We start from the raw sequence: 22,643 nt of genomic DNA on the forward strand, positions 1-22,643 counted from the left end.
GGAGTACAAGGATGATGGGAAGGGACTCTTCATCGGGGACTGTAGTGACAGGACAAGGGGTAACAGGTTAAAACTTAAACAGGGGAAGTTCAGGTTAGATATAAGGAAGAAGCTCTTCCCTGTGAGGGTGGTGAGGTACTGGAATGGGTTGCCCAAGGCAGTTGTGAATGCACCATCCCTGGCATTGTTGAAGGCCAGGTTGGACAGAGACTTGGTTGACATGGTTTAGTGTGAGGGGTCCCTGCTCATGAGAGGAGGGTTGGAACTGGATGAGCTTTAAGGTCCTTTCCAACCCAAACCACTCTATGATTCTATAATTTATCACAGGACACAAGCACAAGTTGTAGCAGTCACAGGGAGTAGTGTGTTCTTTCTGGCTGAAACCATGCGTATTTTAACACATTGAAAGCTTTTATTGTCTGCTTTTAGGGAACAGAGTGCTTAGTTCTTAAAGGTGTGTTAGAAACTGTATGTGGATTTTGAGACAAATTTGATTTAGTCTAAATCTCTGCTCTGGAGCCAGGCTGAGAGAGCTGGGCTGGTTCAGCCGGGAGAAGAGAAGGCTCCTTAAGGGGAGACCTTAGAGCAGCTCCATTGCCTAAAGGGGCTACAGGAAACCTGGAGAGGGGCTTTGGACAAGGGCCTGTAGGGACAGGACAAGGGGAATGGCTTTAACCTGCCAGAACAGGGGAGATTGAGATGAGCTCTTAGGCAGAAGCTCTTCCCTGTGAGGGTGCTGAGGCACTGGCCCAGGGTGCCCAGAGAAGCTGTGGCTGCCCCATCCCTGGCAGTGTTGAAGGCCAGGTTGGACACAGGGGCTTGGAGCAACCTGCTCTAGTGGAAGGTGTCCCTGCCTGTGGCAGGGGGCTGGAGCTGGATGAACTCTAATGCCACTTCTAACCCAAACCAGCCTATGGGTCTATAAATAGCATTACCAAACACAGTCAGCTGTATTGAAGATAAACAGATTTACGTGGAGAAGGGGTAAGCAGCTCGAGTGACTCCTACCTCTGCATTAGTAACTCTGACCTTTGGTCCGCACATCCAAAAGATGGGAGATGTTTGTTCCGGGTGCTCAGAAATCTTCAGCTGGACGTGACAACTGGGAGCACATTTAAAAGGTTTGTGATTCACAGAGCCCACTGTGCTGCTTTTTTCATGACTCACTGTGTTTGATCCTTTACCATTAACTGGTTTGAGCTCTCCTGGATCTAGGGAGGGGACTCTGGGCAACCTGTGTCAGTGTTTTACCACCCTTACTGTAAACAGTTTCTTCCTCGTGTCCGGCCTGAATCTCCCCTCTTTAGTTTAAAACCATCACCCCTTGTCTCTTTTCCAGCACTCATCGCATTTCCTACAGCCCTTGGGACACAAAATGGTTTCAGATGGTACCTTTTGCCCCATGCACCATGCTGCAGGGGCAGGTATCACATAGATATGGAGCTGTTACAGGGTTGCCTGAGTTTGAGTGGTGCTGGAGGGATCCAAAACGTTCTTCTGTCACTTTGAAATGCTGTTTTAAATCTAATTTAAAGCATCGCATCTAAGGTGAGAAGTTTCTGAAGCGATAGTCTGTGAAATGAGCGGGCTGGTATCGAGCCATCATCTCCCACAGAAAGGATGGAGGAATGCTTCTGTGCAGCACTTGCTGTAGGGATACTTTGTGAGTAGGAATTGGAAGGGTTTACCCTCAGTTCCAACCACGTAGGAAAGCATCAGCCATTCCCAAGGAGAGCTTAGGAACACGGTTAGGTGGGTTTGTATGGTTGAATGGCTCAGCCCAGAATGCCCTGGATGGAAGGAATCCCAGCTCTGGTCCTGCGGGGGAGAGAGGGGAGCAGTGAAAAGGCCACAGGAAGGAAAACAATAGGGAAGTGGAGGGAAGAGCTTGTGGGTTGAAAAATAGCAACACTTCCAGTAATGTGACCTTTAGCAGAGAATGTTTCCATCCAAAAGAGAAAACCAAAGAGAAAGTCTCCTCCTCCCCAGCATGAGGAGGGGGAAGGACACTGCTCCTGCACACGTGAAACTCAACTCAGATGCTCTGGTCTCTGAAGCACCCTCCCCCTGCTTTTGTGCATCTTTGTTTTCAATGAAAAGCAATGGATTTGGGTTTGGTTTTTACTGTGCTTTCCAGTTCCTACACTAATCTGCATTTCTTTGCTTAGAAGTGATGTTCTCCTGCAAATTGGTCTTGTGTAGATCAAGCAAAATGTCTTCATTCATCTCTTGGAATGTGATTTGTTGCTTCTTGGTTGTTCTCTGCCTTCAGCTCAAGCAGCCCTAACATGGCTGTGCTTTTGAAACCCCACCACTTAGCTCCACATCCCTCTTTCCAAGGAGCTGCCATCCGGGATGGAGTTGCCTTTCCAGTGGTCCCTGTCCCTGCTGCTGTTGGCAGCGTGGCGGTGCATTTTGGTTTACACCTTCCAAAACACCTGGATTTTTAGGAATGACTCCACTATTATGGTTTCTTTTCCTGTGTGTCTTTGTTTTATTCAGACTCAGGTTTTACCAGCATCAAATTGGGACAAAACCTGTGAAAACTCCTTCTTCTGGGATTGATGATACTAATGTCCTGATGGAGGTTATGTGTGGGCATCAGAGGGTATCACAGTGGCTTCCTCTGGGGGATGGCATAGAAGGGTGGCAGTGAAGTGGTTTGTATAAGCAGGGCAGGTTCAGCACAGGGTCTTTGTAGTGGCGCATCATGTCTACCCCTGTGAGATCTCAGCCTTCCCCAGGCACAGTCGCAGGCAATCCCTGTCTTGTGGAGTAGGTACCTTAGCAGATGTGTGACTGGTCCAGCTTCAGGGATGCTGCAGAGTTTGTGCAACCTTGCACAAACGTATCTTAAAGGGAAAACAGCAGCTAAAATGAAAACCTCCAACCCAACTTTCATTTCCAAGATTGTGGAAGCACAGTGTTTTTGAAGGGTGAGCCTGTTTTCATTCTGCAGAGGAGTGGCTGAGTGATTGTAGAGAGAGGCATTAAATGTGGCCCATGTATGGAGTGTAGGAGAAATGCAGAATTCAGGTGGAATTTAGGCATTTGTAGTCATCATGTGATGGCAGTGATTTTCTTTTTTAGCACAAACAAGCTGAGTTCAGTTATTGCAAAGGGATTTTTTACAAATGTTTCTTGCTGCCCTTTTTTACCACACTCCCATTGTCTTCAGGGGGGTGCTTTTTGTGCAAGCAAAGGCCTGATTTTTACTCCACAGATAATCACAGTGATAGTTTTCCCTTTTTTACTCTCTTAGCATACACCTCTTAGTAAACAAACTGTTCTCTGTCTGCCTTGATTGTGCTTCAGGTTTGTCCCACTTGGACTTGGAATGACACAGGCAAGTCTCTGCATAGTCACCATTGGGGAACCTGCTTTGTCTTGCTGCTGCTCTGCAGTGTCCCCATGTGAGGTGTCTGCAGTCTGCAGGGAGACCTTAGAGCAGGTCCAGTGCCTAAAGGGGCTACAGGAAACCTGGAGAGGGGCTTTGGACAAGGGTCTGTAGGGACAGGACAAGGGGAATGGCTTTAACCTGCCAGAACAGGGGAGACTGAGACGAGCTCTTAGGCAGAAGCTTTTCCCTGTGAAGGTGCTGAGGCGCTGGCACAGGGTGCCCAGAGAAGCTGTGGCTGCCCCATCCCTGGCAGTGTTCAAGGCCAGGCTGGACACAGGGGCATGGAGCAACCCGCTCTAGTGGAAGGTGTCCCTGCCCATGGCAGGGGTTGGAACTGGGTGAGCTCTGATGCCACTTCCAACCCAAATAATTCCATGATTCTGTGAAGTCTGAGATTAATTTTTCTTATTTCAAGTGATGCTCGAAGAGCAGAACCACAGGTGTATGTTTCAAATCCTCAGATGTAGAATGGTATCAAGAAGGGTCACATGGGATGTGTTGAAGTCCTTTACTGTTAGCAAATGCATATAGCTGCAGATGGTGATGGCTGCAGGAAAACTTCCTGAACTCTGAATTCCCATAGTTTTTTTTTACCATTTAAAAGATGCTGTGAGTTTAAAGGTGTTGTTCTTGATTCAATCCATGGTTCCTCAATGTCTTCACTGGACATGATATGACAGGTAGATCCCTGTGTGAGTGAGGAATACACTCATCTCTCCTCTTGTTTTCATGTCATAGTTGATGTGACCACAGCACTGCCCTTGCAAGTTGCACCGACTTCAGTCCCAATGGATCTGCGCTTGGACCACCAGTTTTCCATGCCCGTGACAGAGCCGACGCTGCGGGAACAGCAGCTGCAGCAGGAGCTCCTGGCACTCAAGCAGAAACAGCAGATCCAGAGACAGATCCTCATAGCCGAGTTCCAGCGGCAGCACGAGCAGCTCTCCCGGCAGCATGAGGCCCAGCTGCATGAGCACATCAAAGTAAGTGATGAGCAGCCCTGCACTGGGCACTGTGTGGAAGCATCCCCTCACCTAGAGGTGATCCAGCTGATGTGCTTTGGGGTAGGAATACTGTGCTGGACTTGGTAACCTCTGCTCAAAGAATACCAAAAGAGTATTCTCTTAAAGAAACCTGGAGAGGGGCTTTGTGCAGGGACAGGACAAGGGGAATGGCTTTAACCTGCCAGAAGAGGGGAGACTGAGATGAGCTCTTAGGCAGAAGTTCTTCCCTGTGTGAGGGTGCTGAGGCGCTGACACAGGGTGCCCAGAGAAGCTGTGGCTGCCCCATCCCTGGCAGTGTTCAAGGCCAGGTTGGACACAGGGGCTTGGAGCAACCTGCTCTGGCGGAAGGTGTCCCTGCCTGTGGCAGGGGTTGGAACTGGATGAGCTTTGAGGTCCTTTCCAGCCCAAACCAGTCTGGGTTCTTTGATCTTTTGTAAAGGGATGCAAGCACCAAGAGTTAAAGAAGGGGATAGGGTGGAGGAGAGGAAGCAAGGTAAGCTGGTGCCATGTTAAACATTACCCCCTATCTGTATTCAGTACTCCTGTATGCCACTGCCATCAGGTGATTTGTTTTGCCTGGATTTGGGAAGTGTCAGTAGAATTTAACCCAACAAGAGGGCTTTTAGGCTGGCTTTCCACTACAACCATATATATGGGACTAGAGGGGCCCATCAGCGTGCTCACTGCACATCAGCACAAGGTCCAGAGAAGATGTTTGAACCTTAGTGTCTCTGCAGTGACAGGAGCCAGGACTGCAGCGGGTGTTTGTGCTGCTCTGGTGCACGGGACGGAGAAGCTGCGTAACACACAGGAGAAGCAGGAAGTGCAGTTTAGAAGATGGCTGTTGCATAGTGAAAACCTTAGACATTATATAAATATTTCACAGTGATAGACTATCGCTATGGTAACAGAAGCTTTCAGCATTGCTAATATGCTTTCCTTTCAAACGGGGATTAGCGCTGCACATGGTAAATAGCGTTAATGTAATATTAAAAAGCAACCTCAATTCAACGTTATATAACTTTTGTTTTAATACGAAATTCACGTCAGAGTGGGGAAGATAGGATTAAAAGTTAATAGTGTATTATTTACAGAGTTTTCAAACACAGGGTTTGGAAGAGCAGTCGCTCTTTGAGGAATGATTGAATTATCTCAGTCCTTGGTGGGTCCTCTGTGTTCTCCTCAGGACAGAGGTGGAGGGAGGTGCATGATCAAGGGCTGGAGCAGCCTGGAGAAGAGAAGGCTCCTTAAGGGGAGATCTCAGAGCAGCTCCAGTGCCTAAAGGGGCTACAGGAAACCTGGAGAGGGGCTTTGGACAAGGGCCTGTAGGGACAGGACAAGGGGAATGGCTTTAACCTGCCAGAAGAGGGGAGATTGAGGTGAGACATTAGGCAGAAGTTCTTCCCTGTGAGAATGCTGAGGCACTGGCACAGGGTGCCCATAGAAGCTGTGGCTGCCCCATCCCTGGCAGTGTTGAAGGCCAGGTTGGACACAGGGGCTTGGAGCAACCTGCTGTAGTGGAAGGTGTCCCTGCCCATGGCAGGTGTTGGAGCTGGATGAGCTTTAAGGTCCCTTCCAACCCAAACCATTCTATGGTTCTATGATTGTGAAGCAGCTCTGTGTTTTGGATGAGCATCTGTGTAACCAGCATGGGTCAGTTACTGCCAGCAGCGCTATGGATGTTTTAAAGAAGTTACTCCATTGACATGTTAAAGCTCAGCGAGTACAGCAGGAATCAGGGTTTATTTGTTTTCTTTCTTTTCTTACTCTGGTGTCAGTGTGAGCAGAGAACCTGCATCTGACTTGATGTGAGCTAGGAGGGGGGAAATCATCTCTCCCTTCCACCCCTAAACAAAGCCCTGGTGTAAGTAACACCTTAAAGTTGTCTTAAGTAAGTGAAATTTGGCTTGGAAAATGCTGGCATGTCTTCCTTGTTTTTCTATTCAAATAGATAACTTTTTCCTATTGAAATCTGATGTTTGGGCTTTTTCCAGAACTTGGTTTCATTCCAACAGCCCAGTTTAAATCATCTGACCTATAGTGCAAGAGGAGAAGATGATGGGATGGTCACAGCCCTTCTTGCCTGCACGTGCAATCCCTTCCCTTGTCCTTTCCCTCCTGAGCAGTCCTTGCTTTGTAGGCATTGGATTTTGAAGAGGTGGGCTCCAAATGTAGGTGGAATATCCCAGAAGATCCTGGAATTTGGAGAGCCAAGCTCCGAGTGAAACAGTATTTGTGGAAGGGAATTACAGTAGGCACAGTTACTGCTTGGCACGCGGCAGGAGTGGAATCGTTGCCATCAAGGAGTAACAAGAAAACCCTGACTTGTTTAGGGAAAATGAATGGAACCTGATGAAACTTCATACAGAAATAGGGAAAAGTGCTTTTCACAATGATGGTGCAGCTTCGCAGGTTGCTGAGATGCGAGAGCATCATGGAAAGGAAGCAGGAGCTGGTGAGCACCGGAGGCTGCTGCGTGCTGGCTGGAGGCAGAGGTGGCAGCTCCTCTCTCCTGTAGCCATTTACCTTCAGTGAGATGGATTTTCCACTCCGGAATGCCTCTCCAGATGTGTAGCAATATTTATAACCTTCAAATCTGCCTTCCTAAACAAAACCAAGGATGGAATAAGGAGCCTGATGCCCGGGCCGTTGCAACGGTGGAAAGCCTCTCCACAGGTCCCAGTGTGAGCTTTGCTTGACCTTTGATTGTGAAGGAATCGGCAGGGAATTTTTTCCTTTGTGAGTCACTCCTTCCCAGCCAAGATCAGCTGGAAGTTACCAAAAGCTTTTCCATTTGCCTTCTGGTCAAGAGCCGGAGCGAGGTGGTTGAAGAGGGGCAGGAGCTTTGGCAGGGCAGTGTGAGCTCAGTGAGCAGTGGGAGTGAAAGGACGCGGTGGGTGATGTGGTTAATCCGTGCGCTGCCGGAGCTCGGAGCAGGGCTCTTCCCAGCTCTGGCTGGTTTATAGCTAAAGCCAGGAACTTATTCAGGATGCTGACGCATGTTGGTGTTAGCACATGACAGCAGACATAAGAAAGAGTGAGGAAGGCGATGGGGTAGCAAGACAGGCAAGCAGCTGAGCCTCACAGCTCCTCATTGACCTCTGATCCTAACCTGGAAGTTCAAGGTTGTTAATTCTGCAATGCTATTCCTGCTTTTCCCGTTATCTGAGAAAAGGTTTGTGTGCCTTGGGAGCAGAGGGAGGATGAGGCTGTACATGCAATGTAGACAGGGTGGGCAGAGGAGTCCATAACAAGAGCCAAAGGAGCTTCGTGGTGAGGTTTGATGAGGAGTGATTCCCAAGTTGGTCTCTTTTTCCGAATGCAGTGATTTGTGGAGCAGTGTGCTGTGCTGCCTCATGGCTTCAAGCCAGTTAATAAAATACATGGAATGTTTTCAGACATCAGCTTTATATACATAGCAGTGTTGAGATAAAGCTGAGGAGATGGCTTTGTTAGGTTTTGGCTGGTTTCAGATGGCATAGTTTTAATCAGTGTAGCTTTCAAGCCCTGATGGAGAGGTGTAACACATCTGAGGTGTCAGAGATATCTTGGAGATATAGGCTGAAATTCTCTGGCCATTCCTTATTTTTGTTTTGGAGAGCAAAAGGCTGACAGGGAATCTTCCAGACACATCTTGGAATGCTGTAGAGACATCTAGACTTAACAGGTATCACACTGATCCTGCTGTTGCTTTTATTTGGAGGTACCTGCCCTTGGAATGGTAGGTTTGCTTGCAGGATTGCTCCTTGGGCACAAATCTCATCCTCTCTCAGTTGTAGCCATGCCAGTGCTTAGAGCCTCTTCTGGTGGCCTCTTTGTGTCAATTCCTGCTTCCTAACTTAAATTCCCATCTGCTGATGGGATTGATGTCATCTGCTTCTCCCCTTTGCTGGGTAGCGCCTTCCTCATGCCCTGAGTCGGGGCTGCCGAGGGTACCCATTTCCCCTGTATCCTCCTCTTCACACTGAACTCTGGTAAGGGCAAACTTCCCTTTGACGCCCCCAAACACCCCAGCTCCCGTTGCTGACTGTGTCTGCTCCATCCTTCCTGCCTGCAGCAGCCCATGCGGAGAGACTCCCTCTGCTCCAGTTTGTGCTGCTTGTCTGCGAAGCAGCCGTTCCTCACAGCCTGCATTGTTCAAGAGCAACTTCAAAAGCCCAGAGATACCAGGTGCCCGCCTCTGTCTGCCTTCTGACATGATAAGATTATTCATCTTGGAAGGCTGCAGCTGGGTACAGTCGGTGGTAAAAAAAAACCCAGACTGAACATTTTGTGCCTTCTGTCTACTTGAATGCATTGTAATGTGCTCCCTTGCTATTTCTAGACAGCTTCCTGTTCTTTTTTGGTGACCTTGCCTCGGTTTTCTGATCCACAGAGCTGCCTCCAAGACTTAGACCTGGAGCCTGCAAAACTTCACTTCTGATGGAAGTAACCCTGAGGAAAGCTTTTGTAAGATCAGAGCGTTTGCTCTCTTTGAAGGGCAGGGAGTGACTTTCCTCTGCCTCAAAGACAAGCTCTTTCCGAAGAGCATTGAGGACAAATCTTCATACAGAAGGGTGGGTAGTGTCAACAGATCCATAGAGCAGCTTGGACACCTCTGGGCCCCCTCTCTTGGTTGAAGAAGTCATCATGCAGCAGGCTGGGTTCATTTGGGAGCATCTTCCTACTTAGTGTTGAAGATTTCTGGGGTGAAGCTGGGTTGCGCAGTCAGGATCATTGTCTGCACTGGTCCTACTCTAAACCTGGTAAAAGAAGCATGTTTCCTTTGGGCTTCTGAAATAGGCCACAGTTTGTTGGCTGGAAGGAGTTGAATGGGAACTCCAGCTATCTCCACCTTTGAGATGGAAAAAACCTCACTCAAAAGTCAAATTGCGAATCTAATTGCAGACAGTGGGTGTGGATTGCGCTGTGAATCCCTGGACCTGTGTGCATGGAGTGTGGTGGTACAACCAGCCTTGTGCTCTGTGCACCATTACTCAGTCTCTTTGCTTTGGAGTTCACAGTTTTCCAGCAGGATATGGAGGTTTTCCAATCCATCAGCAGTGGGAGATGGAAAGTCTGTGGCATCCTGTGCTCAGACACTCCATGTTCCTTTATTGAAGTCAAAGAACTGTTATTCACCCACTGCATGTTCTTGTGAATGAATCTCCTGAAGCTGGACATAAATTGGGCAGAATTTGGGTGTTCTGAAGGCTGAATGGCTGATGGCAACAGCAGTCCTAACAGCTTTTTTAAGTGATCAGATTCCTGTTCTTCCATTGTTTATATTGTGAGTTTGTCTCCCAATACAATGTGTGTGGGGCACAGTGATTACTTGAGATGATTTTCTTTTAAAGCCTAGATCCTTATGGTCTCTATTCAGTTTGGAATTGCAGAGTAAATGGCAGGAGCAAGAATATTTTGCAGTTCACACATCTGTTTTTTCAACTTCCATCTTATTTTGGAAATAGATAAAATAGATGGGAAGTAGTCAGAGAGAGCACACAGGGAATCAGGGCAGGAGTAAAGAAAGAGCCTAGTGGATCCTGCAGGAATATTGACCTGTTAATGTACACTGTTGCTGATAAATTTAACCTTCCTAAACTTGTAATTCCTGTTGGTGCATGTGGTCTCTTAACAACATTGAGCTGGTATGTGTGAGAATGGTGTTACATTTGAAACATAAATCATGTTGTGAATAGCTTCACTCAAGTACATGCAGTATGAACAGTGGTGGTGGATAAATCTCTATGTTTAAGTTTCCTGTTTAACTGGTGGTGGTGTGTATCATAGAATTCCAGAGTGGTTTGTGTTGAAGGGAGCTTAAGTCTCATCCAGTCCCAACCCCGGCTACAGGCAGGGACACCTTCCACTAGAGCAGGTTGCTCCAAGCCCCTGTGTCCAACGTGGCCTTGAATGCTGCCAGGGATGGGGCAGCCACAGCTTCTCTGGGCATCCTGTGCCAGCGCCTACTTCTTTGCAGTGACCAAAACCTGGTGGTGGCTCCTACATCTCCACTCCTGATCCTAATTCTAGCATAACATTCCCATTCCAACTCATCTACTCCCTGCACCCCATAACAGTTCACAGAGGACATAACTGCTTCTCCAAGGACTGAGGTCTGATTGCTTATGGCATCATAAAATCTCACTTAGAATTAAACATCTGGGGCTCCTTCCTTTACAGGACTGTTTATATAGATCTTTGACTTATAAAGATTCCTTCTTGTCATGCATGATTTGGATGGATGTTCCCTGCTCCTGGTGCAAGGATTTGTCCCCCCCTTCAGTAATAACCATGTAAAGCAAAGCAGAGGCAAATGCATGGGAGTTTTGTTCAGGGTAAAATGGGAGATGGAGCTGAACATGCTGGATACTAGAAATGGAGCTCAGCGCTTTCTAAAGAGTCTCACCTTCTGGAGATAGGGTGAAAACTAGCCTGGAGTGGCAGTCAGAGAGCAAAAGGCATGTACAAATGCATTCCCAGCACAGATATCCAGGACTTAGAGGGATGAAGCTGCTATGTGAGCTTCCAGCCTTTTAGGGGAAGCGAGCAGTAATAGCATGGGAAAGAAACAGTGATCTGAAATTATATATCCATATGTAAGCTGCCAAACTAATAGCGTAGGATCTTGTCACCTAGAGCTGGCTGGGAGGGAACACAACCCTTGTTCCCGTTCCTGGAGACATTTGAGCCTCATAAACTTGAACATCAGACATTCCCAGTAGGATATGTCTAACCGGGATCAGTCTCCTGCCCGGGAAGCTGTCTGCTGGGCAGGGTTGTTTCCCTGTGTAGCAAAGGGCTGCTGTCTGATAGCTGGAAGGGGACACAGCAAATCTATGTTCAGCTGCTGATGTGTCCAAGGGAAGGATGATAGGCATTTGTTCTGCTCAGCTGGGCTTTAGGATTCCTGTGTCTTGGCTCCTGCTGGAAACCACAACGTTGTTTTCCTCCTCTCCCACCTTCCAATACAAGTCAGTCATTCTGAGCAGTCTCTGGTGCTCCAGGAGTTATCTGAAACACGTCGGGATGGAGCCAGGGGAGTGAATCCTGAAACTGAAACCACAGCTTGAGACTTGAGTAAACAGGATGTGGAGACCATGAAGCAGTCTGACCAAAGGAATGGCCAGTGTTGAGAGCGCTCTGAAATCACCCAATACAACAGTTCTCCCTCAAAGCTGACATCCCTGCTTTGCTTCCACCCATAGCTAGTGATTGTTCGGGGGGTGTTTTGATGTGTACATGGTTTGGCCGCTGCTTTCTTGATAATTTTAAATATCAGATTTAACCCCCCAAAATTATACAGTTTTGGCAAAGCACATGGCAGATGATTTGTCCTAAACCCCACTGTTTCCACCAAAACCCCAACCTTGCTGGCTGCTGAGGGAGATGACTAAGATAGGAAGAATGTCATGAAGAATTAAGCTTCAGCGAAAGGAGGTGAACCCAGCTCAGCTTCTCAAAGTGCTTTCTGGGTCATGCCTCAACTCTTGACTTGAAGCGGACAAGTTCAAAGATCTGCTTTGTTGGGTTGGTTTTGGTCTTGTCTAGCACTAAGTTGTCGGGTTTGAAGGTAGTATTATACTTGCACATCCTTGCAACTTCTTTGAAGCTATTGCCTCCATCAGAGGCCAGCCTCTCTTTCTGAGGTGGCAGGGGAAGTAGTTGTATAAAGAACTCCTCAGCTTGCAATCTTATATCAACAATCAGTATGCAAACTGTTGGTCAGCCAGGCTTGTGATTACCTGCATGAGTAAGGGTGAGCTGTCTGGGTACAGATGATTTATACTGCCTTCCACTAATTACAGTAAGCTATTCAAATATATATATGTAAAACCCTAGGAGCCATAGTCTGAGCTTCAAAACCTCTCCTGCTTTGCAGATTTTAGTACATTTTGGGAAAGTAAATGACAGATGCACCTTTAAAGTGATGGTTGGATGGAAAAGAAGCAGCACAGAGCAGTGCCTGGTTTCTGGGGGAAGAATAAGGTAGTGTCTGCAAGGTTCCTGGATGCAGGAAGGACTCGCATTCTTGCTGCTCATTTAGCAGTTTGAGGAGTCGTTCTGGAAGCCTTAATGTGACATGTCCTCATGAAACACATCCTTATTCCCTCTGGTTTAGCTCTTCTTTGCTTACAAAGAGGTTGCTTTGCGCAGTGGAAGTTGACAGTGGGGTTACTGGTAAGGTGTCAGTCCCCATTGTAGGTTGACATGCTGAAGACACAACTGATGAATGAGATGGCAAAACCCACTGCAGCAGCAAGTCCTCATGGTTAGCTGACTGTTGGGAATGCTCTGCGTTCTCCTGATTACATTGATTAATATTAATGTATGCTAAAGGAGCACCAGCAACACTAACTCCAGGTACAGTTGAGCATTTGTGCAGTTTTCATAAATAGTGGAAGCAGTGACATTAAACATATGCAGGAATCCCCATAGTTACAAATATTGACAAACATTTACTTTGGCAAGAGCACCTAATTCAGATGTTCCGAGCTGCGCTCCCTAATGCGGTGTGCCTGGCTGCCACACACTGTGCTCCTCCAACTGATAGCTGAATTGGGCTGAATGCAAAGGGATTTCCCTTGGCATAACACTTTGTCTTTCACAGCTATTCCAATGGCGTTATCATTGGGAATGGGAAGTTTCAATGCCAGACCAAACCCACAATGTATGGGTATTACCTTGGCAGAAGCAGCATAGTGCATGGTGCAGGAGGGAGGGTATGACTGTGCTGCAGTTGGCCACACATGGGGCTGGATGGTCACTGACCGTTATAATGAACCTTGATTACTTCAGATGAAGCAGCAGCTCACCTTCTTGTGAAGCTTCTGTTCCTTTTGTGCCCGTGACAGCTTTTTGTGCCCTCAGGTTTCCTGCTCCTCCTGTCAGTTGGTGGGGGTGGGTTCTCTTGCGGCTTGTAGGTCTTTTTGCGCAAAGCATCAGCAGAAAACCCTGTTTTTACATGCGAAAATTAAACTGGAAGCCCCCAAAATATAAAACTGGGGCACAGTCTAGCGTTAAAGCTTATGGTTTTAAAGCTAAGAAAGGCCTTTTTGCACTTTTAATGTGATAGTTATATTCCCTCTGGCTTTATTAGAACAAGATGGGTACCGGTAGCAGCAGGGATGAGCAGCGCAATGATGTGGCTGAGCCCTGATAAGGATTTGGGGTGCTGACCCAAGGTCTGTGTGGCTTGTTTTCAGCCCGGGGCTTGCAGACATGTTCATGCTGTAAGAAGACATCCCAGTTCAGACAGAGCACCCGGATGGGTTTTCTGGAGTCATTTTCTGAGGCTCCAGCAGACACCAACAAAGTGATTTCTTTCCCTTTTTCATGGAGATGATTGGAGAGGTTGCTTCATTACTATTTATTTTTCCAACTTTGAAAAGATGGGAAAACTATATTAAGAATAGGCTTTGTGGCAAGTGGGGTCCAAATCAGCAGGAACAATACCTCTCTAATGAAACCTCTATAAGCCATCCAGATACAAATTGGTCTTTCATTTACATTTCACTACAGATGTCAATGAATGCACAGTTCCTTCTAAGGCACCCTAATGTATGTAAACCATTGCAGGAAGCGAAGCACGCAGAACCTAGGAGACTGCAGATGGAGAGAAAAGGCTCCTGATTTCATAAAAATAACAAAACCTGTTTTAACATATTGTGCATTAAATATTGTTCATTTGCATACTTTCTATGGCTAGGTTATAAAAGCCCACCATGTGGTGGACTTGTTGGAAGCCTGAAAAGATACTCTTGCTCCAAATGGAGATGTGTTAGTGGAAGCTGCTGCTTAATTATGAAACAAAAATAACTACTTTTGTCAAGGGTTGGTGGGGGGTTTTTTGGTTGTTTTTCTTCTTTAGGTTTTGAGAGTCTGGGTTTTGGTGGTGTTTTTTTTTTTTTTTTTGCTGTTTACGTAAAGTTCCATAGGATGAGGAAGGGAAGCATAGGTGCAATCATTGCGAATTCCGCTATAACTGGGGTTGGGTGTTTTACAACAGTCTGCCTGCTTGGAAGCGGCAGCAGCAGGGACTCCTCCATCCAGAGTTGCCAGCAGATAGCCAGGCAGATTGGAAAGTACCTCTTTACGTTTCTTTCTTTGCATCTTTATATAGAATGGTTTCATTTGATGTCTGTGGTCTAGAATGCATCCGCAGCTGCAGTGTCGGGGTAGCACAAATGTGCAATAGGAGAAATCAGTGCACATGGAGTGCGTCTGCTCACACTGTCAGGGTTTGGAGAAGGATGGGATGAGACCTGTTCTCAGAGGGTTCCCTTACCCTGAAAGTAACCGGTGTTTGATGGAGTTAAGAAGATAGAAGTGTTCCAGGACGTGGGAACTTGTGTCTGTACACAGAGAGGGAAAATGGCTTTTGGAGAAACCAGAGTCCAAAGTCATATAATTAGAGGATTATTCAAAAAAGCACAAGGGAACTGTTCTGCAAAGCCCCTGTTAATAATGGTGTATTTTACTGGGAGTGCTTGACTTGATGAGCTCAAGCACGCTCTTTCAGGATAGAATTGTTTGAGTTGGAAGGGACCTTAAAGCTCATCCAGCTCCGACCCCTGCCACAGGCAGGGACATCTTCCACTAGAGCAGGTTGCTCCAAGCCCCTGTGTCCAACCTGGCCTTGAACGCTGCCAGGGATGGGGCAGCCACAGCTTCTGTGGGCGCCCTGTGCCAGTGCCTCAGCACCCTCACACAGGGAAGAACTTCTGCCTAAGAGCTCATCTCAGTCTCCCCTCTTTTGGGTAGAAGCTTTTTGTCACTTTCTCAAATGAGGTGCTTCCTGAACAGAATGCTCTGCTTGTAAACAGACCATACCCTGAAGCCTGGAGCATACAGTCCCTATCACTTAGCATATCCCTGAAATGGAAACAGGGTTACATAAAGTGAGTCATGGTGCCAGAGCCTCTGGACAAGGAAAACACCATTTTTGCTCTTTCAGTGAATTAAGCAATGTTGCTGTCCCCTGACAGCAGCTTCTGGGTTAGCTCTGGGAGCTCTGCAGTGTTAACTTTTTCCTCTCATCCCTTCTCCACAGCAGCAGCAGGAGATGCTGGCCATGAAGCATCAGCAGGAGCTGCTGGAGCACCAGAGGAAGTTGGAGCAGCACCGGCAGGAACAGGAGCTGGAGAAGCAGCACCGAGAGCAGAAACTTCAGCAGCTAAAAAACAAAGAGAAAGGAAAAGAGAGTAAGTAGCAAAAAGCTCACCTGTGTCAGTGCTGACAGGTAGAGCAGATAAATGGCAGCCATCATGCAGCTTCATAAAGCTGGAGAAACCTTCCTGATGGCCTCTCTTGCAGAGCTCGGCTGCACAGGGAGCTTACGTAAACTGAAGTATTGAGTGCGGAGAGAAACGTATTTCTCTGCTTTATCTTCATTTTTGTCTTAGGAAATGCCATTTGAGTGTTTTTCAAAAGGAAGCCTCTCATCTCTTTACTTGATTTAACATTTTTTGAAGTATTTTTGGCAGCATTCCTAATGGAGGCAGAATATTAAGCCCATAAAATACACCAGATGCACACTGCATTGCTGCTGCTTCTTCTTTCACTTTAATTCCCCTCTTTTAAGATGGAGCCGAGTTCTCAGTTCTTTGCTTTTGAAAGTGTTTTCATTCAGAAAGTACTTCTTTCATGAGGTTACAGATTGTGGCTGGCTTTCCCACGTGTCATTATGCACTTGAGGAGATTCAGTAGAGTGATTATGGCCTCACAATTTCCCCTTATCAAAGGCACTTTGGTTGCTTGTTCGGTTTTCTTTTGGAAGTGAATGGGAAGAAAAATACCTCACCAAGTTGTACTATCAACTTGTTAGGTCTTCAGCTCAAATGGAATAAAGCAGCCTGTGATGGAAGAAGCAGAGGGGGCCGAAGGAGATGGGATGCTGTCTGGGAACCAGGAGTGAGATAAAGGTCCAAAAAGAATTTTTCTAGTAGGAATAAGCATCAAAAGGGGCTACAAGAAACCTGGAGAGGGGCTTTGTGTAGGGACAGGACAAGGGGAATGGCTTTAACCTGCCAGAACAGGGGAGATGGAGATAAGCTCTTGGGCAGAAGTTCTTCCCTTTGAGGGTGCTGAGGCAGTGGCACAGGGTGCCCAGAGAAGCTGTGGCTGCCCCATCCCTGGCAGTGTTCAAGGCCAGGTTGGACACAGGGGCTTGGAGCAACCTGCTCTAGTGGAAGGTGTCCCTGCCCGTGGCAGGGGTTGGAGCTGGATGAGCTTTAAGGTCCCTCCTAACCCAAACCAGTCTGGGATTCTAGGGAAAGACTGGTATGTAGGAGACTAAGAAATACACTATGTGCAGGTTGAATTCCCCACTCCCTGCACATGCATCTTGTGGCAGTAGGCTTTAAGCTGGAGTCAAACAAGGGAACACACAGGCCTACCCCAACACCTTTGTAAAGCAGTTCATAGGAGATCCAACATGTTTTGTGTGTTTGGTTTAGTTTGGTTTTCTTTAATTTTAGACACTGGAAAGACCAAAAGATCTGAATCTATTTAAAAGAAGCAGTTTAACATTCAGGAGTGAGTAAAAGGGATGCTAATGCAGGTTTGCTGCTCTGGTGCCTGGTTGACTACCAGGTCCATTGCTTTCCATTTTCCTCTGGCTGCTTTATGTTATTGTCCAAAGTAAAGGGCAGTGGATTTGAGATGGATGGAAGCTATAAGCATTTCCACTTCACCATGCTGTTTTATTATCAGCTGTTGATACTGTGTCAGTGTTTTGCTGGGTACTTCTGTAGTACTGGTATCTGGCTCTTCTCCTTAAAGTCATTTGAATATATAGCAAAATGCCTGAATCTCTGTGAGCTTCAAAGGCATCAAAGCACCTTTTGGCTGAAACACCATAGGTGTAAAGGAGAAAACAGATTTTGGGGATGGTAAGTTGAAGATCCTGTTCCCATGGCTACAGTTTTATTTTTAAGTTACTCTTTATTGAAGAAGTTCTATGGTGTATAATCATTATAGCACCTCAGCTCTTCAGAATACTGCTTTTTCTCACATCAGAAGATTTTGCTAAGTGCAACACAGCTAAAATTGTCCTGATCTGAAATATAAAGAATATTTAATCATAGAATAGTTAAGGTTGGAAAGGACCTTAAGATCATCCAGTTTCAACCCCCTTGCTGTGGGCAGGGACACCTTGTACTAAATCATGTCACCCAAGCCTCCATCCAGCCTGGCCTTGCGCACCACCAGGGATGGAGCATTAATAGTTGTGTATAATTTATTTTCCTCCTTCCTCCATCACTGTAAGCCCAAATGGAATTGGCTTGTACCTCTTAGAACCAAACCACAAACCTATTTAGTTTAAGCCAGTATCAGCTTGTTGCATTCTCATCTTGTGAGCTTTAACTGATACCTGCTATCAGAAAGTTTTGGATGAAAAGCATACTTCCCTTAGAGGAAGGAAAATGTATATGAAAGTAAAGGTAGTTTTCCTGCAGGATAAGGAGCGATACTTGGTCCTTCTGCCTTTCTACTGCTCAGATTGAACCTACAACCTGTCTGTGCATCAGTGTTTCCAGACAATTCTGGGCATGGACAGTTCAATCCCTTGTTGCTCAGACGGTCTTGGACTGTGGCTTGTCTTGGACTTCCTGCTAAGCAATGATAAGCCCACACTATCAGTTAAGAGTTCTGCTCCTCTCCTCTTGCATTGTGGAACCTCCTCCTTCTACAAGAGCCTGGTCCTGCCACTGCCCTCCCTTAGTCTCTTCCCACTAACCCTGCCTTATCCTAGGTTTGGATGTGCTATATTTGGATATATCCAAATACATCTTTTTGGCTCCTTAGAGCTATTCTGCCTGCAGTACTTTGCTCCTTGTGGCTCTCTCTTCTTTGCAGTCTTATCACTTGATCTGCTCTTTGCTCCCTCCTCCTCTTCCACCCTCACTCTCCAAAAGGAACAGCCCAGCTTCACAGCTTGGTTTTTCCCACGTGCAAAGTTGCTTCCCTTGCCAGGGTTGCTGTGTGGGCTCTTGCTCTCCAGTTCTTTCTCTTTCCTCCTGCTTTGACTCTGCTGTGCCTTTTGCTTCCATTGGGGTTGCTTCCTGCCTATGGACTTAATCCATACACATGGGCTTTCTCTTGTCTTCTTTGCTTATACTCCTTCATGGTTATACTATTGTATATGTGACACGTTGTCCCTTTCCGCCCTTAGAGTCCTCTTTAACATCTTTACTGGACATTGCACAATGCTTATGTGACTGGGTTCAAAATAACCCAGTGTGGTTATTTTGTTAGTGAGCTATTTATAGTATTTTGAAGTGATTTATATTTATTTAAAGTGAATTGGATCATTGGGCTTGGGTTTTCTTTTGATCTTTCAACTCAAGGTTCAAGAGGTGAGTAATGGTCAGGTCTTTCATGACAGCTTGGTCCATGGCTGCAGCATTCCTGAGGGAAGGCAAAGCCTACACATTTTTATCTTGCTATGGGGACTTTCAGCTTCTAATTCCAGAGGAAGAGAAGCCAAGAAGCTTTTGTAAATCTCAGCATAGAAAACTTTCATTTCAGATGTCCTAAATCATGTCAGATTGATCCCAAACTGGTGGAATGCAGCCATTTTAGATTAGTTTAAAGATGCCCATAGATGAATGATGACAACCTTTTGGAGAGATAAGGACTTTAAGCATGACTTTGTCACCTCTTCTGCTCCAGCCATGTGGCTTGCTACACTCATATAAACTTACCCCCAGCTCCTCAGCTATACACCATACCTACATATATAGATGTAGTGAGAAAGGGAGGGCTCCAAAAAGGTGACTTTTCAACCTTTTAAACACAGTTGACCAAGATTCAAGGCAGAGCTGTAGAAAAACAGTGCAGTTTTCTTCTCTTGGAGCCATACAAGAAGTGTTTCCGCACTCTGTCAAATGGCACCACATTGCTGAGTAGGATCCAGGAGGCAAAAGATTACCCTGTTGTAGTTGAAGCTTTTATTCCCAGGAGAGCAGACAGCTTTCCTGGCCTTTTCTTTTCCTTGTAGCCAGGCTACTTTCCTTTGGAATTCTTGCTTTACGCCAAGGTATAGATGAACCATCCTTTTCCACATGTTCTACTTGCCAAACTTCCTATGCATTACTCCATCAGGAACTCTCTGCCTGCGAATCTGTTCTGTCAGGCAAATGATAGTTTTAATCCATCATGGTAGGAAAACAAACTGGTCTCTATTGTGGAGGAGATCATGGTTAGAAATTACACAGTTGACATTTCAACTCTGAGCTGCAAAATTCCTTACTTCTTTTAACTGTGAGATTTTCTATTTGAAGGAAGAGATTGCACACTTTTAAATGAATCGGAATATTATGTAGGTCTAATTGTCCACAGATACTTGGGAACAAAGAGGGCCCTATTTACAAGAGTTTTCAAGACTAAATCCCCATATGAGACATTGGTCTCATTCCCCTTCTGCTTGCAGATGTGACATTTAAAAGTTGAGTGTACACAAAACCCTTTCTCTTAACTACCTTTGATGGAAAGCAAGCTGGAAATACCTCGTACAACGGCTTTCTTCTGAGTGTGCTTCCCTGCACGTGTAAAATCCTCTTCACAACACTTTTATAGTGAAAAGAGAAATCTCTGATTCAATCCCTGTTTTCAAACAGGAGCTGTGATTATATGCAAGCCTAAAGGCAAAGAGGGGAATAAAAAGAGAGGGCTTCTTACTGGAGATACTGTGTTCTTCCCCTCTTTAAAATAAGAAGTTCTGCTTTTAGACTGGAAATCAGAGATTGAATTGAGGATCTTTATAGAAATTTCAATTCTTTCAAGTATGTCAATTGGTTAAGTGGTCTTTTTCTTATGCATTTTGATATTTCAGGTGCGGTGGCAAGCACAGAAGTCAAGATGAAATTACAAGAGTTTGTCTTAAATAAGAAGAAGGCATTGGCACACCGGAATCTCAACCACTGTATATCCAGTGACCCTCGCTTCTGGTACGGGTAAGTGGTACTGGGCTTATCTTATGATTCAGCCTGTGCCACCTTTTTTCACATTGCTGGAGATGTGGGGAATGGACCTGATGTGTTTACTGGCTAAAGCAGAGCAGAGAGAGCTGGGGTTTGACTGTGCTGTGCATGACCAAAATGCATTTTTCAGAGGGTTTCGGTGTGAATTGTTTGAACTTCAATAAAATGGGTAAATTGCTTTTTATGTTTAGTGTATTGCAACTCAGGGTAGTTGAGCAAGCATAGATAGAGTCAGAGAATCCCAGACTGGTTTGGGTTGGAAGGGACCTTAAAGCTCATCCAGTTCCAACCCCCTGCCAAGGGCAGGGACACTTCTCATTAGAGCAGGTTGCTCTAAGGCCCCATCCAATGCTGAGAGCTTTCCAAACATCAGCCTATTTGTTAGGTTTATTGTGGCACATGTTAATCAAACCATCCCTTTCCTGTGATGCTGCAGGATGTTAACAGATAGAGGCATATAAACTCATGCACAAGGGGCCATCCATAGGGATTTAAATAATCCCCTTGTCTTCCCTCCACCTGCTTTGTGGTGGGTAAAGGATCAGTATTCTTGGATTTAATAAAAGATATGAAGCAGGAAGAAAGCCCCAAAGGCCTCCCAAGGATTTCTGAGGGTCTGTTTTGGTAGTAAGTTGCAGGCAGGCATGAGCTCGTTGCGTTCAGCATTTGAGGAGGGCAGATGGCAGCAGGGCTGTGTGACTAAAGTGTCCTATCTAGTGCTGGAGGAGGATTTGTCAATGCACCCTTCAGCTATTAAGGCAGAAGTCAAAGATTTTTCATTTCCATTCTATTTAAAAAGGATTCTTTAAAAAGAAGAGAAAGCCTTTGAAATGAATTACATATTAGTATTTATTTATATGGCATCTCAAAGGTTAGCAATTCAGTTAGAGAGATATTTATGTACTCACATACTTGAATGTGATTCAGTTGGGTGGTGTTTGGATTTAGCATACGCAGATGAGGCTTGCAGAAGTTAGACTGGATGCTCCTACTGTGAGCAGGCAAGCCAATTAAGTGGTAACAGATGCTGAAATAGTCTTTTAAATGACACGCCTGTTTTTAAGCACTTCTTTTGGTCTTATTAAGGTTTGTGAATTCCTTTAAAAACAAGAATTGAAAGCATTACTTGGAAACAACAGCTCTCCTGAGGGTATTGAACACCACAGCGGCTCTGCGTCAATGGCTGTGATGTGAAGTGTGTTCCATTGACATGTGATGTAGCCTTTGGGCCAGGCTTTGGTTGTCCTCTGAGATGTCCAAATGCTTTTGCCTTCGGTATCTGCCTCCAACACAAGAAGGACGTGGAGCTCTTGGAGCAAGGCCAAAGGAGGCCACAGAGATGCTGCGAGGGCTGGAGCAGCTCTGCTCTGGAGCCAGGCTGAGAGAGCTGGGCTGGTTCAGCCTGGAGAAGAGAAGGCTCCTTAAGGGGAGACCTTAGAGCAGCTCCAGTGCCTAAAGGGGCTGCAGGAAACCTGGAGAGGTGCTTTGGACAAGGGCCTGTAAGGACAGGACAAGGGGAATGGCTTTAACCTGCCAGAGGGGAGATTGAGATGAGCTCTTAGGCAGAAGCTCTTCCCTGTGAGGGTGCTGAGGCGCTGGCCCAGGGTGGCCAGAGAAGCTGTGGCTGCCCCATCCCTGGCAGTGTTCAAGGCCAGGTTGGACACAGGGGCTTGAAGCAACCTGCCCTAGTGGAAGGTGTCCCTGCCCGTGGCAGGGGTTGGAACTGGATGAGCTTAAGGTCCCTTCCAACACAAACCAGTCCATGATTCTTTGATCTTGTATCTGTTTGAACTTCATTCAACACTGCTGGTTGCTGGTACATTGAGTGTTTATAGCTAGTGAATAGTTCCTAATTAATCACTGATGTTAAAGGGCACAGCTGCATGTGTGGATCAGCCCTTGAGATTACAAGGGGCCAGTTTTAGATGTTTTTAAGTAGGATGTAGTTGTAGTCCAAAGGATCTGCTAAATGCGAGAGAGACTTGGTAATTCTCATACTGTTTCTTGTGGGCCATCACAGAGGTCTTGCTCTGTCTTCAGCTCTATGGTATTCAAGCCACTTTGTAAACTGTCTTGTGGGTCTCGTTTTCAGTTTATGTTGGTGATGGGCAATAACAGAAGAAATCCTTTTGACTTGGAATGTCAGGCTGTCCCTCCTGTGGATTCTGAATCCATTGGACAGCCCTGCTCACAGGAGGCTTTGCTTTTCAAAACCATAGAATCCCAGACTCATTTGTGTTGGAAGGGACCTTAGAGTTCATCCAGTTCCAA

The 22,643-nt window shown here is 46.1% G+C and overlaps 1 protein-coding gene across 14 annotated transcripts in view; it reads left to right on the forward strand.

The window, feature by feature from the left end:
* The window catches only part of HDAC4 (histone deacetylase 4), a 214,718-nt gene that overhangs the window by 105,258 nt on the left and 86,817 nt on the right, over window positions 1-22,643 (forward strand). For 11 of the 14 annotated variants that reach the window (XM_057421971.1, XM_057421999.1, XM_057421989.1 and 8 more), the window contains 3 exons: window positions 4,139-4,383; window positions 15,440-15,590; window positions 20,225-20,345. In XM_057421971.1, coding sequence (XP_057277954.1) covers window positions 4,139-4,383; window positions 15,440-15,590; window positions 20,225-20,345 — 517 coding nt within the window. The remainder of the gene's footprint in view (window positions 1-4,138; window positions 4,384-15,439; window positions 15,591-20,224; window positions 20,346-22,643) is intronic. The other 3 variants (XM_057422044.1, XM_057422069.1, XM_057422051.1) reach the window with 2 other exon arrangements.

Source organism: Pezoporus wallicus, unplaced genomic scaffold (genome assembly GCF_028554395.1).
Source record: "Pezoporus wallicus isolate ANWC-B61680 ecotype Strahan unplaced genomic scaffold, APGP_CSIRO_Pwel_v1 contig_3488, whole genome shotgun sequence".
Lineage (NCBI taxonomy): Eukaryota > Metazoa > Chordata > Aves > Psittaciformes > Psittacidae > Pezoporus > Pezoporus wallicus.